Source organism: Nannospalax galili, unplaced genomic scaffold, assembly GCF_000622305.1.
Source record: "Nannospalax galili isolate Female #2095 unplaced genomic scaffold, S.galili_v1.0 scaffold566, whole genome shotgun sequence".
In the NCBI taxonomy this organism is placed as follows: Eukaryota; Metazoa; Chordata; class Mammalia; order Rodentia; family Spalacidae; genus Nannospalax; species Nannospalax galili.
In genome coordinates, this window is record NW_008355811.1 from 3,039,570 (window position 1) to 3,057,233 (window position 17,664).

General features: G+C 47.5%; 1 protein-coding gene across 1 annotated transcript in view; it reads left to right on the forward strand.

Moving 5' to 3' along the window:
- Positions 1-13,771, forward strand: part of Tmem132d (transmembrane protein 132D) — a 767,785-nt gene extending 754,014 nt beyond the window's left edge. Inside the window, exons 6-9 of the mRNA XM_008853784.2 lie at positions 1,139-1,344; positions 5,728-6,001; positions 7,993-8,184; positions 11,533-13,771. Of these exons, the coding sequence (XP_008852006.1) occupies positions 1,139-1,344; positions 5,728-6,001; positions 7,993-8,184; positions 11,533-12,714 (1,854 nt within the window). The 3' untranslated portion in view covers positions 12,715-13,771. The remainder of the gene's footprint in view (positions 1-1,138; positions 1,345-5,727; positions 6,002-7,992; positions 8,185-11,532) is intronic.
- The last annotated feature ends 3,893 nt before the right edge of the window (positions 13,772-17,664 follow it).

Consider the following 17,664-nt stretch of genomic DNA (forward strand, 5'->3'; position numbering starts at 1 on the left):
CTCAGGTGACTCCATTAATCAAGATCCTTCACTTAGTCATTCACAATCACCAAGACAAAGAAACAACATATATTCCCATCCACAGAAGAACAGATGAAGCAAAGGACACTTGTACCCAATGGAATACCATTCAGCAGTGAAAAAGAAGGGAATCCCACCCTTTGTAGCACATGGATGAACCTAGAAGACACTGTACTGAGGAGTCTGTATGTAGAATCTAAGAAAGTCGAACAGGAAGAAGCAGAGGGCGGAATCTTAGTGGTCAAGGGACTGGAAGCGGGCTAGGGAGATGTCAAAGGGTAAAAGAAAGATTCTGAGATGCCCTTGTACAACAGCGACAATAGTTTACAGTACCATCTTGCTGGAAAAAATTATAATGCCGTGTGTGAAGCCTGACAGGTAAACAGATATTAATGTACTCACCACACAGTATGGAACATAGAAGTCATGGGGTGTGGCCCAACTCAGGTGAGTTCCTTTTACAGTTCGTTGCATGCCGTGACCTCACACTGCACGCTTTAAAGGTGAGCAACTTTAGGGACTAAGGAGGTCATCAGTGGTTAGAGTGCTTGTCATACAAGTGTGAGGATCTGAGTTCAGATCCCCAGAACCCACATAAATGTTAGGCGGGCATGATGGCCTGCCCGGGATTCTAGCCTCAGAAGGTGGAGACATGAGATCCTCGATGCGAGTTAACCAGTGAGATTAGCCACATCGAGGAGCTCTGGGTTTGATTGAGAGAGCCTGCCTCAGCGAATAAGGTAGAAGAGCAATTTAGAATGATTCCCAACATCAACCTTGGGCTTCCACATACAGGAGCACACAGGCACACATGTGTACATATACACAAATGCACAACACACACATGAAAAATGGAAAAGTAAAATATAATAGACGTGTACAACTTTATTTACCAGTTACTCATGTACCAGTCCAGCGGGGATCAATGTGTTTAATACATTTGCAGAATCCTGGCTGCATCTGCTCCAATAGCAGGTACCACATTCAAAGCAACAGCCTCTTTTTGCTCTCACAGTGGTGACCCCAAGACAGACATGGTGCCTTTCTGTTCCCTGAACTGTGGATTCTAACGCAAGCTCACCTCTCCCCGCCCCACTTCTCTCCCTCTTACCCTCAGGTTTCTGACAGGTGTGACTACATCTTTGTCAACGGGAAGGAAATGAAGGGTAAGGTGAACGTGGTGGTCAGCTTCACCTATCAGCATCTGAGCAGCCCCCTTGAGATGACCGTGTGGGTACCAAGGCTGCCTCTGCAGATTGAGGTCTCGGACATGGAGCTAAACCAGATCAAGGGCTGGCGGGTACCCATCGTCTCCAATAAAAGGTAGGTGTGCATGTGGGGCATCCCTAGCAGGAAGCCATGTCCTGTGTGCTTAAACCAAAGGAAGCGAAGAGATGGCTAACCAGGAGAGAGTGGACTCAAAGGATCACATGGTATCATAGGGACTGAGTCTCTCCATCTTTGCCTTCATCCTGGTTATGCTTTCCTCATAAGGCTACTTTCCACCTGCTCCTCTGATGGAAAGTGCACCTCCCTTTCCACAGAGCAGGGACAAAAATCTGGAATCTGAGTTTTTCCTTCACCTTGGTTGTGCATCCATTCCTTATGAGTTTAGTGTAGCTGAGTGCCTAGCACCTACTGACTGGGCAGCTGGACTCCAGCCACAAACCTCCAATTAGAGTAAGAAGAGCTGAAGGAACAAGTAAGCCTGCTTGCACAAGGGGCAGAGACCCACAAGAAGGAGGGAGCTGATGCTAGGAAGGAGGAAGTAGCACTACAGATTCTCCGCCTGCTCTAGCTGCCTCTCCATGTCCCAGGGCAGCAGCACTGAGCTCCTGGCCTTGGTGAGAAGCCTGAAGATTGGCCACTGTGGCGTACCTGTTGCACCCTTCGCTGGGGTTGGTAGAGTGGTGAAGTGTCCCCATCATTTATCACAGAGCCAGGTGAACACTGGGTAGGTAAAGTCATAGAAGCTCATTCTGTCTGTGGGGACCCCTGTGCTGGGGACATTTCAAATGCCAGAGTATTACCCCTCTCACACAAGGAAATGCTTCTGCAGAGGGTGGGGATTGGTTCTCACCTGGGAGGACTTTGGTATTCTTCCCCTTTGAAGTACCCCCTCTAGTCCTATGACTCCTAGGAGAGGGGACAGCTTCAGGAGGAAGGCTGTGTGTGCCGTGGTAAGCGGAAGATGGTTTCTATAGATCTTTCTTTAGAGCACTGGGTTTTCAGGTGCTGGGTTGCAGGAATAGTGTTGGGAGTACTGCTGCTGCCAATGGGAAGAAAACTGGGCCTGGTGGAAGCTCATCCCAGGTACTGCCACAGCTACTGGGCTCAGATAGGGCTGTGAGCTAACTGAGGGCTGAGCAGCTGATGCATGGATAGAGGCTGAGGTGGAAAAGGGCACTGTGCACACAAGGCATCAGGTGGTGAGGGAGCAGCTGATACCCATCTCCTTGAAGCCAGAGGCTCCCTTCCACCTTATTTATGGTAATCTCACTGACCTCAGGGTAAATACTCCTTCCTCTAGGTGCTAGCTTAGAGAACTTTGCCAGTCATAACAGGCTGCCTTGTTAGTTACCCGCAGTTGTGTATCTTCATTAGCCTTAATTGTCATCTTGACTGTGACTAGAGTCGTCTGAGAGAAAAAGCCTCAATTGAGGGACTTCCTTTATCAGACTAGTCTGTGGGCATGTCTGTGGGGAATTGTCTTGATTACTAATTGATGTAGGAGGGCCCAGTCCACTGTGGGTGATATCATTCCTCAGGCAGATGGTCCTGGGCTGTATAAGAAAGCTAGCTAAGCATGAGTCAGTGAGTGAGCCAGAAGGCAGTGGTCCTCCAAAATTCCTCCTTTGAGTTCCTGCTCCCTCGATGATGGACTATGATCCAGAAGTGTAAGCCAAATAAATCCTTTCCTCCCCTAAGTTGCTTTTGGTCAGAGTGTTTTATCACAGCAACAGAAAGGAAAATAGAATAGAAATACTTCTGCATGCTACTTGCATGCAGAATTTTTAATAATGGCAGTAAACAACTATGCTATCAACTTACGTGTTTATTGGCACTCTATTTTTACAATACGGTTCTACTTATTTAAAAAGTTTGCTATAAAATATGCTTTGTGACACCAGCATCAGCCTCAGACGCCTAAATCTCTTAATCACAGTAAAAGCTATGTCGAGTAATTGACCTAGACCATCTGTCTGTGTATGTACACTTTGTCATGACAGGTAGCTCATTTCTCATAGCATATCAAGCAAGAAGATAGTATACACAATCTGTGTGTGTATGTTTTTTCCCAGTTAAACAAATATGAAAGGCAGAAATAAAGGAGACTAGAACATTGTCGTGCAGGGGCGTAACCTCAAACTCAGCATGCCTTTAAGAACAGTTTGTGCAGTTTCTCGGGTTTGTATAGAGTAGGCAGGGCTTGCCAGGAGCTGATGTCTCATAGGCTGCAATCTACAGTTCTGTGGATCCACAGTTCTTATCTTTCAGTTCCTGCAGAAAAGACGCACTCAAGTGTTGTCCACAGGGCTCAGCTCCTCACTGGCTGATGGCCACCAAAGACAAGGTTTGCACCAGGTGGATGTCACCATAGGGAAGATGCAGGCATGGCAGCTTACTTCATCAGAAAGACAGTAAGAGTCACAGAACACAGCCACATATGTCACTGTCTTGAAGCCTAATCATTTAGCTTGACATGGTAATGCACATCTGTAGTTCAGTATTTGGGGAGCTGACGCAGGAAAATCAAGATTTCAAGGACAGACTGGGCTACATAGTGAGACCCTGCCTAAAGAAAGAAAAGGCCAATTGTGGTACATGGTAATAGTCTCCGTCTGGTGCAAAAGAAGCTTCTTTGATGAGTGGTGACCTGGACATTTGTCTGTAAATACAAGGATAACTATTTCTTACATATTACCATGTACCACAACTAGTCACACACAGACATTTGTCTATGAAGTGCCCAGGCCTAAGTAACATATCTACAATGCAACCTCTACATCTAAGGGTCATGAAATATAGAACAGGGATAAAGAAGAGGACACTAAAGAATCAGTTCTCAATAATGAAGCCCCCTCATGCAGCGGAGGGCCAGGAACACAAAAGGTCACAAATGGCCAAAGTGTGGAGATTAAGAGTCTGCAGAATGCTGGTTCTTGAACAGGACTCCTATATTAAACTTCACCCACCCAGGGCTCAGGGATCACTGCAGAAGGGAGGGTGGGAAGATTGTAAGAGCCAGGGAGGAGATGCACGACCATATGGAGACAGAGTCCTACAAGCTCCTGGGACCTTGCTCATATGAATCTACAGCAATGTTGTCAGCATTTACAAGTCCCACGCAAACTGAAGCAGACAAAAATCCAGCATAGAACTGGGGAAATGGACAGCAGACCCCAAACTTAGCTGAAGAAATATTGGCAACTGATTACTGCTAGGTGAGGAAGCGTTGATCTTCCTAAAGCGAGGGACTTTAGATAAGCTGACTAGACTTCAGTAGATAAACTTGCACTGAGGAATGCCTGGAGAAATTAACTTAACACAATAGGCCTTAACACAAATGACAGAATGTATGAATTCCAGTGGCGGGGCTATGGGAGGGTGCCAGTGGGGACGGGGTATAAAGATGATTAAGAATGATTGAGATGTTCTAGATGAAATACAGAAAAATTCAATAAAAACAATTTTTTTGTATTTTATTTATTATTTCTATTTTATGTGTATGAGTGTATTGGCTGCATGTATGTGAGTGTACCCATGTCATGCAATGCCACGGAGATCAAAAGAGGGCTTTGGATTCCCCTGGAACTGGAGTTAAGGACGGTTAGTAGCCACCATGTGGGTGCTGGGAATCGAACCCTGGTCCTCTGCAAGAGCAGTCAGTGCTCTTAACCGCTGAGCCATCTCTCCAGCCCCTAAAGAAAGAAAGTAAAAGACCTTGTGAACTCATTCCCACAGTCACAATTAACCACCTGTAAATCCTCTGAAAGCCTTGACCCTCGGGATCTATATTCAGTTTATGGCTGATGGGGAGGGAAAGACATTTTCTTCAGTGATACAGCCACTGGTAAGTTACCCATGCTCCTATAAGCAACTCTAATGTAACACATTGGTTCACCAAAAAAAACAAGAAGAAAGGGAAGGGAAGGGAAAGGGAGGGGAGGGAAGGGGAGGGAGGGAGGGAGGGGGAAAAGGAAGTGAAAAAAGAGAGGCTAGTTGGGAAGAGGAGGGGGATCATTGGGGGTAAGAGGATAAGAGAGGATAGTGGGGCATTAAATATGCTCAAAATACATTATGTACACATATGAAAATGTCATAATGAAGCCCATTATTATGTATGATTAATATATGCTAATAAAAACTTTTAAGAGGAAACAAAAATCTTAATGCTATGAGGGACTATTCAATCACTGTTCAAAGACACTTATGAGGTGCAGTCTGTGCTCGAAGGGAAGAGATGGCACGGTCAACACTAACAGGTGGTGGTCTTTAGGAAGGTCTCAACTGCTTGTCATACCAGTCCACTCTGGCCAATCAGGGCTTCCATCGCACCAGTGTTTAAAGACCCTGAATCTCACCCCTGTGTGTGTCTGAGCCCCGAGCAAGGTGGAACTCTTTGGGAATGACTCCATGGAGCATCTGTTCACCTTTAGAGCTCCAACAGTTGTCCCAACAAATAACCATCTGACTCTTCAACAGGCCAGCCCGGGAGAGTGAGGAGGAGGAGGATGATGAGAAGAGGGGCAGAGGCTGCACTCTCCAGTACCAGCACGCCATGGTGCGGGTCCTGACCCAGTTTGTGGCTGAGGCAGCTGACCCTGGGGGACACCTGGCCTACTTGCTGGGCTCTGACTGGCAGGTGGACATCACGGAGCTGATAAATGACTTCATGCAGGTGGAGGAGCCCAGGATTGCCAAACTGCATGGAGGGCAGATCCTGACAGGACAAGAGCTGGGGATGACCACCATCCAGGTGAGACCGCCCCACAATTGGGCTGGGCTTTGTGTACCCTTGCTCTAAGTGAGACTCAGCTGTCATTGCTCAGAACAGTCTCTTAGGGGATCTCTTCAATGAAATTGTCCAGTAAGCGGTGTAAGTTGGATAGTGTGTAATGAGAGCCTTGAAAATCTCATATTTTACATATGCAGGACACGAGCTAAATCCCTGGTTGCTCAAGTCATCTAAGCCACAGCAGGTCTCACCGTCCTGAGAAGCAAGCCTGGGAGAGGAATTTCCCTTGCCTGAATCATGGTCCTGACCAGCTCTTGCTGGGCCACTTCTCCACACTGACATTGCCATCTAAGCCCTCCATCCACCCATGCTTTACTGCCCTTTCAAACCAAGTCTGAGCCTGGGCCTGATGGGACTAGAGCATCTCAGAAATACTGCCAGGGCAGGGAGAGAGGGAGAGATAGAGAAAGAGAGGGAAGAAAGGAGAAAGGGAGGGAGGGAGGGAGAGAAATACTGGAACATGAAAACATGTGTGTACAAGAGAGTGTGTGCAGTGTGTGTGTACAATTCTAAGGCTTCAAAGCAGTTACTTTTCTACAAAGCACTAGGATGGGAGGCTCATGTGTGTTTGTCATTAGCTCCAGTCTGGGAATTAAGGAATGGTCCATTGCTCAATAGTGTTCCATCCTCAGAAGAGATGAACATCTTCTTAAGCAACCAGTGGGGTTTCTTTGTTTTTTATTTAATTGCATTATTAGAGTGTGTGTGTGTGTGTGTGTGTGTGTGTGTGTGTATGCATGCATGCATTGCATTGCATGATGTTTGTGGGTGTATGCATGTGTAGAGATCAGAGAACAACTTCATGGAGTTGCTTCTCTCCTTCATTGAGTGGGTCCCAGGAATTGAACTCGGGTCATCAGGCTTGCACAACAAGCACCTCTACTTTCTGGATCATCTCACCAGCTCCTCTGATGTCTCTAAACCCTTCAGAGCAAACTAGGTTGGATCATGGAATAGGTAAAACTCATTCATTCTGGAGAATGGGCTGGTATTTGGTCCCACTGAGCCCTGAGTTAAAAACTCCCTCCTTTGCTTCCTTCTGGAAACCCTTATCTCATGAGCTTTGATTCCTGGGCTTAAGGAACCCTGGGAAAATTGGCTTATTTAAATGCCTCCCTGAAACTTGAAGTAAGTCAAGAAAGCAGGTGGAGAGAGGATCAGACCTCACCCTGAGGTGAGAATGCACAGGGAGCAGAGGAAGCCAGCTCTCCATCCTTTGAAAGCAGAACTTCCGCCCAGGCCTGGGCTGGACACAGCCTCATTCCCTGTCACCAGAAGTGTGCAAATGGAACCAAGACTAGAAAGCAATCACACCAGGATAGACTCAAAACAAGAGTGTCTGTGTCACATGAGGCAGGGCATGATTTCAAATGCCGCTGGGCCTCATGGCTCAGAGTCTTTTAGTCTGGAGTCAAGAACCCAGGACAGGAGAGATGGGATTAGAGGGTACTCAGACCAAGAAGCTTCACTTTTTAGTCACACGCTGGCTTTGCACTGAGAGAGGGGTGGGAATGAATCTACAGCTAGGGTATCAGAGAAATTAGTTACAACTAGAGCATCAACTCAGGCTCTTTGGGGAAAATGAAAGCTCTTTAGAAGTCAAATAATTTTTAAAACACGTGGATTGGCAATAGCAGAAATGATCTGTTCCATGTACAAATCATCATACTCAAAGGAACACATTGATCCCTTGTGTTGAGGGTTAGGGTGGGACAGAATGACAAGGGGCATTGGTTTCGGGTAGAAGAATAGCAAGCACCCCACCTGGCCCAGTACTGTCATGTAGAAATATGCTGCATTTCTACCTTCAGGGTATACTTTTGAGGAAGGCCTCTGTGGGAAAGCCCACTCCTGCTCCCTTGGTCTCAGTGTCATTGTCACTCTGAGGTGTGCCATTGGATGAAGTGCTATGACCACACAGGGCCTCCCCTTCTCTTGGTTCTGCCCTGCAGATCCTGTCCCCTCTGTCGGATGCCATCCTGGCTGAAAAGACCATCACGGTGCTGGATGAGAAGGTGACCATCACAGACCTTGGGGTCCAGCTGGTAACAGGGCTGTCACTCTCCCTGCAGCTCAGCCCTGGGAGTAACAGAGCCATCTTTGCCACAGCAGTGGCTCAAGAACTTCTGCAGAGGCCCAAACAGGTAAGGAGGTAAGAGGAGGTCAGCACACCCCAACAGAGGTCAGAACACCTCAGGTAAAGTCAGTACACACCAGTTGAGGTTAGCATAACCCAGGTGAGATCCGCACGCTACCAGTGGAGTCAACAAAGATCAGGTGAGATCAGGACAGCCCAGTGGGGTCAGCACACTGAAGGTGGGGTCAGCACACTGAAGGTGAGGTCAACACACCCCAGGTGAGGTCAGCACAGTCAGGTGAGGTCATCACACACCAGATGAGGTTAGCATACCCTAGGTGAAGCCAGGACACCCCCATTGAGGTTAGTGTACCCCAGGTTAGATCATCATAACCCAAGTGAAGTCAGTACAGACGAGGTTTGTGTATGTATATATACACCTGTGTGTACCATGTGTTGTGTGTATGTATGTATTGCATGTGATATGTATTGTGTAATGTGCATTGTCTTGTATGTTGTAAGGGTGTCATGTATGTAAATTCGCTCTGCTATATGCAGTTGTACGGAATGTATATGTTGACACAGTTGCTTCCATGCACAGGGGATTGTACATAGGAAATCTGCAGATAGAATATGTCCACCTCCTTCTGTAAAGGTGGAAAAATATTATTTCTTAGAATGGAACATAGAGATTTGTATGAAATTACTTCACACACACACAAAAAAAAAAAAACAGCAGTCACCAACTATCAGTTCTCTCTGGTCCCATTACGTAATGTCATTTTCATGTGTGGCTGTGGGAAGCCTCCAGCCCACCTGAGATTCTCTCTATGCCCCATGATACAGGGTCATCTTCATGTATGACCATGGGAAGCCTCCAGCCCACCCATGAGACTTTTCTGGAAGCTTCCCTATCAGTCAGAAGCCACGTTTCCACCACTGTCCTTCAGCAGGAAGGATTACCAGATTCAGACACTGCCCATGCTCAGAGCAGGACTGAGGATGGAGCCCAGTTCAGCCCCTGGAGACTCCCTTCTCCTTACCTGGACCTTCACTCCATGTTCCCCTCTCAGGTGCTAGCCAATCCTGATACCACAGTCTTGGTGTGTGGGTTTGGGATTAGAAAACTTTTGAGCATTAATGGTCCTAGTGACAAAATCAAGCCTCCCTTTTGTCAAGGAAGGGCCTCCAGCCTGCCAGGCACAGATAGCAAAGGAGAGCGGGAAGGCTTCTTCCTGGCTTAGTGGGTGAAAACATAAGACCACTGCCACTTAGGAGTTAAGAAGAGAGAAGACACAGCCAGAAAAAAGCTAATCTACTCTTGGCATGCAGCACCTCACCTGCTACTAGAGGGTTAGCTCCACAGATGGCTGCACAGCCCCTGGTCCTTTGGCTGTGACCTGGCAACTTCTAGAAGCCAGTTACTTGTCTGAATCCCCCACTGATTTCCTGGCAGAGTGGAGCCACCTGAGAATCAGTGCGATGCCCTGTGGCTTTGCACTGTGTCCTGGCCAGAGTCCCATGTTGAAGTTGGTTTGAGCCACTATCTAATAAGACTGATATTTATTGGCTGAGTAGGAGGAGGAGTGGAAGTTACCAGCCTTCAAGAACCTTGCTTTGTCTCTTCCAAGGACTGAACAGCACTCACAGAACACTTACTTCTGTTGCCAGTTGAGGGTGTTAAGTTGGAAGTAAAAGAAACCCAAGCAAATTTCAATCACACAGAGTTGGGTAGAAGATGGAAGGGTGGGGGACTCTTGTCTGGGCTGTGAGACCCAGGAAGTCTTGTTCCACTCTCCTCCTCTGGAATCTTGCTTATTACTTTGTCTCTTCTTGTGGATAATCACCACACTCATATATTTACTTATTTGTGATCTATAATGGTGGCCCCAAAGAGAGGCCTCAGTCTTCCAATTTAAGTAAGCTCTCACTACTCATTTTCCATACTAATGTCTTCAGTCTGTCTTTCTTCTTTGAGATATGAAAGACAGAAAGAGAGAGGGAGGGTCTGACCCCTGTTCAGTGCTGCTCAGACTGTCACTGTAGTCTCCCATGCAGACCATATGTGGGTCTCACAAGACTCTTCCCCATGTTGGACTTGAACTGGGGGTCCTGGAGGATAGAGATAGGAAGATGGGGTAGAGTGGGCTTTCCAGGGAGCTAGAGGAGAGGGAAGTAGTGAGCGTGCCCAACCACTTCCAATCATACTGACATCTTCACTGAGATCTAAGGCTTTCGTTGGAATGGAAATACATCCACCAAGCCCCTGTTCAGACTATGCATGAAGGCTGATGGTCCAAAGCATGGAGCAGAGAAGATGAGAGATGGAAACATGCAGAGGTTTGGCCTCACACTGCCTTTGTGTCTCCAAGTTACCTCCCACTGGTTGGGACAGAGGGCGTGGGGAAGTAGTGGCTGGTTTCCTGAAACCCACCTCCAAGGCAAGGCTTTGTCCCTAGGTAAACACAAGCCTATTATAGCCCCAGAGAAGGCAGGGCCAATAAAACCATGGCTCTCAGAAGCCCTGAGGAGGTGCCTGTGTAGATCAATGCCCTGAATTTGAGCTGTATATGATAATGTGACTGGATTATAAGGCAATGTCATATGAATTGATACTTTTCATTCACATGTGTGGCTCTCACAAAGGAGCTCATTCACCAGCTCTGCTGTTTGACATGCAATTTATTATTGTGCAGAAGTGGACAGTCTCTGAGCACATCTGTCTATCTGATCCAGGAAAAAAAATCTTAATTTTTTAGAGACCAAGTCTCAAGTAGCTCAGGTTAGCTTCAAATGCATTACATAGCCAAAGATGACCCTGAACTCCTGATTCTCCTGTCTCTGCCTCCCAAATACTGAAATTAGAGGGGTATGCCTAGGTTTAGGTGGAATTGGGGATGGAACCTAGGGCTTCATGTTTGCTAGGCAAGCACTCTACCAACTGAGCTACATACCCAACCTCAAAAACCAAGTCCTTAAAATAAATACATTTGGCTATTTCATACAATATATTTTGATTATATTCACCCCAACTATGGACAGTTTATAACTTTTTGGGGAGGAAGAGTCTGTTTTCTTTAAGAGTGTGGCTCCTGGTAGGTCGATGGCACTCCAATAGATGGCCCCACACCCAGGAGTATATAAACATCACAAACTGGGCTCGATGCGTTATTAAATTTTAAAAGCGAGGACTCAAAAGTTGGTTCTTATGGAGGGTTTAATCTGGCTCTTTTTTGTTGCTTTCTTTAGTTTTTATCTTTGTAGGAATTCGCCTCCTTTTGTGCTCTGCAATCAACTTCACATTGACAGCCTACATTGTCTAACTGGCTCTCTTCGTTCCCCAAAAAAGCTCCGTCTCCTGTGTGTGCTTGCTGAGCTTACTGACCCATGTTGACCAACTCCTCTTTCCCCACAGGAAGCAGCCCTCAGTTGCTGGGTGCAGTTCAGTGATGGTTCCGTCACACCCTTGGACATTTACGACGGCAAGGACTTCTCCCTGATGGCCACATCCTTGGATGAGAAAGTGGTCTCCATCCTCCAGGACCCCAAGTTCAAGTGGCCTATCATTGCTGCTGAAAATGAAGGACAAGGTGCTCTGGTGAAGGTGGAGATGTTGATCAGTGAATCTTGTCAGAAATCTAAGCGGAAGAGTGTGCTGGCTGTGGGAACAGCCAACATCAAAGTTAAATTTGGGCAAAATGATGCCAACCCCAACAGCAGCGAGGGCGGACACCTTGGGGCTGGACTTCACCTGGAGAATAACATTGGCAACAGGAGGTCCAAGAAGCCTCTGCAGGAGTGGGGGAGCCCCGAAGGGCCATTCTATGGCAGTCCTTCTGTGGGGCTCATGGAAGGGTGGGGTAGCCCTACCAAGAGGCCCACCTTTCAGAAGGACAGCCAGGAAAGCCTGTTAGAGGACGTCATCCCTGCACAGACCATGACCACAGACCTCACCAGCTTCCCAGACCAGGTAGACCTCCCCAGGAGCAACATAGACATGGATGAACATGACCCTGAGCAGGCAGCCAAGGGGCTGAGCGACCTGGAGATTGGCATGTATGCTTTGCTGGGTGTCTTCTGCCTGGCCATCATGGTGTTCCTAATCAACTGTGTGACTTTTGCCCTTAAGTACAGGCACAAACAGGTTCCCTTCGAGGAGCAGGAAGGTCTGAGTCACTCTCACGACTGGGTTGGGCTGAGCAACCGGACAGAGTTGTTGGAGAATCACATGAGTTTTGCCTCCTCCCAGGAAGAGCAGATCACTGCCATCGACAGAGGTCTGGACTTCGAGGAGAGCAAATTCCTCCTGAGCTCGAACTCACAGAACAGCATCAATGGGCAACTGCTCAAGTCCGAGGGAGCCATGCTCACAGACTGGAAAGATCAGAAAAGTGAGCCCCCCACATCCCCTACCTCCAAAAGGAAAAGAGTGACATTTTCCACCTTCTCCGCCATCTCCTCAGATGACGGCTGCCCTGCTGGGAGCACCATGGTGTTGAGTAGTGATGATGACATTAAGTGGGTCTGCCAGGCCCTGGGCCCAGGGGAGTGCACAGAGCTTCCCAGCTGCATGGAGAGGCAACGTGAACATGTGTAACACACAGACACTGTTCTCACCTCTCAGCCTTTAACCCAGGCATGGGCGGTAGCCACGTGGTGCCCAGGGACTGAATGAGACAAGAAGACTCAATTAGGGTGACACCGGTCATGGAGCCCCAGGAAATGATCCCCACTCACCCACGGGGGCTCAGAGTCGGTACCCATGCACACACCATGACACACAATGCCTTGGTCCAACTGAAGAGGTTTATCCGTGCATGGCAAAATGTTTTTAAACTTGGAACAAAGAGGGGTTCTGAGAGTTTCCGGGAAAGAAAGCTCTGCCTTTAAGAAATTTGGGTTTTGTGAAATCCACACAGCTCTGATATTCAATAGTGCAGACAAAAAGGAAAGTGGGCTTGGGTAGAGAGTATACGGATCGAGGAAGCAGGCATCTGAGCCGAGCAGCAAGGCTGGCTGTCGACATGCTCACTGGCTGTCAGCTGCAGGACGCTATAGTGAGCTACTAGCTCCCAAAGATAGGTCAGAGCTAGCAGGGGATTATTGATGGGCCAAGGCAGATGTTGACAAGGGCAGAAGGGAAACACGTGGATGACTAGGCCACAGACATCTTTGTAACTACATCACACACACACACACACACACACACACTTTGGAGCATATCAGAGCAACCTTCTGCCTGTAAACCAAGGACACTGGGCACAGACAACCAGGCCCCTTTATCAAGTTCACTGGGTTTGAACTTGACCTCACTCCACTACCACCCTTTGGGCAGCCATTGCTCATTTGTGGGTGGGACAGAGCAGGGTATTTCCAGCATCCACTTGCCCGCTCTCCTTCCCTGGGCTTTGTGTCAGCTGGGCGGCATTCTGTAAAGGAAGGCCTCAGGAACATGCTTCCCTCTGAGGGGTCCACCACCACTCGTGTTGGGTCTCCTTTCCGACAACTTGCCATTGGGATGTTAAGATGAATCCCTGCACGTAGAGCAGGCAGGCTGAGCAGAGCTGTAAGAGGTAGGCATCGGGAAAGTAGGCCTTGCATACTTGGCCAGCATGAGAGATGTAGGGCAAGAGGCACTGCCTGGGTCATGTGTGTGTGTGTGTGTGTTCTGTGTGAGCACACTTGTGTATGTACCTATGTGTGTGCCTATGTGTGCCTGTGTGTCTGTGTGCTTATGTGTGCATATGTGCCTGTGTGTACGTGTATCTGTGTGAGTACACTTGTGTGTATTTTTGTGTGTGCCTATGTGTGCTTGTATGCATGTCTGTGTATGTGTGTATGTCTGTGTATGTTCTGTGTGAGTGCACTTGGGTGTACCTGTGTGTGTGCCTATGTGTGCATGTGTGTGCACTGTGTATGTGTGTTATGTATGTGTATGTATGCATTATGTACATGTGTGTCTATATGCATGCATGTGTGTGTGTGAATTTGTGTGTGTGCATGCTTATGCAAGCACTTGGACCCAAAGTCAGCCCTGAAAGTTTCGTTGCTGAAAATCAAAATGACCAATAGGTGTCCCTAAGATCCCTTGGATGCTAAGCCTATGGAGATGGAGAAGGAGTTGAGATCGGGGAGCCCTACTCCATCCCAGGCTCATGGTGAGGCAACAATCGTGGTTTGAAAAATAGCCACGACCCTGAGAAAGATGGCAGAGCACAACGTGAAGGAGCCTGACTGCTCAGTGCATCTTTGATGACGTCATTTCCCTCTCTCTCTTGTTCAGAACTTTTGCTGGACTTCTGCTCTGAAGCTCTCTCTCCACTTCCTCTCTCTTTACTTTATCTGTCTCTTCCTCCTTCTCTGACTCCTCCCTTTCCTTCCTTACTGTTCTGGGTCCTGCCTTTTAAGAGACTCTCCCTAGAGATATGTGTGGGTTCCCACCACCTCCACGGGCCCTCTCCCCTCTGACTGTGGTGCTATCCTGCCTCTGACAGCCAGCAAGCCACCGTCCCCCCATCTCCAGGTTGACTCCCCTTGCTTGGGTGGGTGATGGAACTGCCATCTTTTGCCATGATAATCCTTTGCTTTCAGTCACCCACTTTCCAATTTTTCCCTGTTCTTACCTGTGTGGTGTTACCTACAGCTGCCATCTGTTCTCAAGTCCCTCTACATGTAGAATGTATTGTAGATTGTAAGAATGTAATATATATTTATAAACTTACTGACTGTAAATATGAAACACGCACTCCATGGCTTTATGGATGTCCTTTGTTTTTCCACATGCTGCCCCCCACCCCCAGATCCTGGCATCAATTTCAAATGGCTCTCCCAATGATGTGGCTTTTGGTAAATGAAAATGTAGATTAAGGATCCTGCACAATCCAATTACACCCTGACATCGTGTAATGCTGCTCTTGGCGTCAAGGGGATGTTGACACATGATGACAGAGTGCACTGTGTGCTGAGTGTCTCTCCTGCAGGACCTGAAAGGATTTACAAATAAATCACACATGTAATTCTCTCCTAAAAGCTTGCTGACAGATGGTAGATGGGAGCCACAGAGGCAAGCATGTGGCCAGCCTCCCTGAACTCTGCAGCAGGCATGCACACTGCAGCAAGGAGAGCACTCTGCCCTCTCCTTGGTTCTCCCAGGTACTTACACACAGTAATACAGCTAGATTCAAAGACTGACCTTGAGAGAGCTGGAGAGACAGTTCAGCCATCAATGAAGTGTCTGCCATACTAGCATGAGGACCTGAGTTCGGATCCCCAGAACCCACATGAAATGCTGGGTGTAGTGGCCTGTGCCTGTAAACCCAGTATAGGGAAGCAGAGACAGGAGGATCCCTGGGAGAATCAACAAGCTCCAAGTGCAGCAAGAGCCCCTGTCTCAAAACAGTAATGCAGAGAGCCAGGCGTGGTGTGCACGTCTTTAATCCCAGCACTTGGGGAGTAGAGGAAAGTGGATCTCTGTGAGATCGAGGCCAGTCTGTACATAGCAAGTTCCGGGCCAGCTGGAGGTACAGGGAGAACCTGTCTGAAAAAAAGAAAACGTGGAAAGCAACTGAGGATGATGCCAAGTGTTGATCTTTGTCCTTGATGTGAGTGCACATGTGCACAGACGTGCACACTCACTAATACACACACACGCACTCTCACACACACATTTATATAGACACACATTCCTCCCCCCTCCACACACACACACACACACACACACACACACACACTCAGAGTTGACCTTAAGATCCAAATTTCATTTACCGCAGCCCCAAGATGTTTCTGCATAGGAAGAGGTTGGTGGAATCCTGGGACACATACACAGTGATGAATACTGTTTACCCAACCATTTATGGAGCAGCCACTCTGTGCCAGGAATGACTGTAAGCATGGGGGAAAGGGTACAGAGGGGACATCAGCTTACCTCTGTGGACAGGAATTAACAAACAAAAAAAAATTGTGGATAGCTATAGTTTTACAGAAACCAGTAAAACTAGTTACAGAACAGGGAAAGATTGAACAATATTTAAAATCTTGTCCCTTTTGCCTAGAAATCCCTAGAGTTCCTTACAAATGCAGGTATTGTAGAAGAGGCATCTGGTCTGCCCTACACTGAGGCTCACCGAGTGTGGGGTCCCCTCACCCCAGTCTCCCAGGTGCAGGTGTCAATGCCATCTGCTCATCTCATAGCTCTTCTTACGAGAAAAATCCTTCTCCCCAGCTGTGTCTCCACCTCAGGTACAGAAAAAGGCACATGTGTTTCCAAGTGTGTGTTTCCAAGATGGTTGGCACAGAGCACATTCCTGAAGGGAAGAACGAAGTGCTGCCATTGGAAGAACAACAGCCTTTAACTTAAGGGGCTGTGGAGATGACTCAGTCAGTAAAGTGCTTGCCGCACAGTCACCAGGACCTGAGTTAAATCCTTGATACCCATGTAAAACCGCTGGGTGTGCGCTGGCAAGACGAATGGGCCAACAAAAGCACCTGACAAGCTTGAGGACCTGGTTCTCTCCCAGGAACCCACAGAGTTGAAGGAGAAAACGGACTCCTGCAAATTGTCCTCTGTCCTTCTCTCTCTCTCTCTCTCTCTCTCTCTCTCTCTCTCTCTCTCTCTCTCTCTCTCTCGTAAGTGCGTTCCAGGCCAGCTGGGGCTACAGGGTGACCCTGTCTCAAAAACATTTTTTTTTGCTGGTGCACAACTTTAATCCCAGCACTCGGGAATCAGAGGCAGGCAGATCTCTGTGAGATTGAGGTCAGCCTAGTCTAAACAGCAAGTTCCAGGCCAGCTAGTGCTACAGGGAGACCCTGTCTTTAAAAAAAAAAAAAAAAAAAAAAAAATGCATTCTATATTAAATGTTTAATTTCAATAAAATAGATAACAATAAAGTAGGAAACACTTAGGCACTAAAGCTCTACATTATTGCTTAACTTCAACTGAGATAGGCTCCCTGAGCTATGGATGGCTTAGGGTACAGCTTGTCCCCATCATATGCAGCTGGACGAGAAGAAAGCCCTGACAGGGAAATTGAAGGCATCAGCAGGGTACCACCATATGAGGGAATTCTTGGCTACATTAAAGAAACTCACACTTCCAAGGTCACAATCAAGAAGCACGCCAACCTTGCCCAGTGGTATCTCTACCTGGTGAGTGAGTGATGGGGAGGTAGTCAGGAGGCTGTAATGGTCACCCTCTTTCACAAATACAAGAAGGAACACATCCTTCAATTCAATCAGTGGGCCATACCTGTTTAACAAGGAATCTTTACAGACCCCTATAGCCCAGTCCCAAGAGTCAGTTGCATCCAGCTCCCAGTAACGTTTCCCACAGCTGAAGCTCTGTGCTCCCCATGAGACCTAGAAGGCTCCATCACGATTTACAGATGTGTCCTGAAGGTGTTGTTTAAAGCTGAGTTGCTTCACATAATTAAATAGGTGCATCTTGTAATAGGTCATGATTATATTTTTAAAAGAAATTTTCATTTGGTAGTGGTTGAACCATCATTTAAAAAAATTGTTTTAAGCTGGGCATGGTAGCACATGCTAGTAA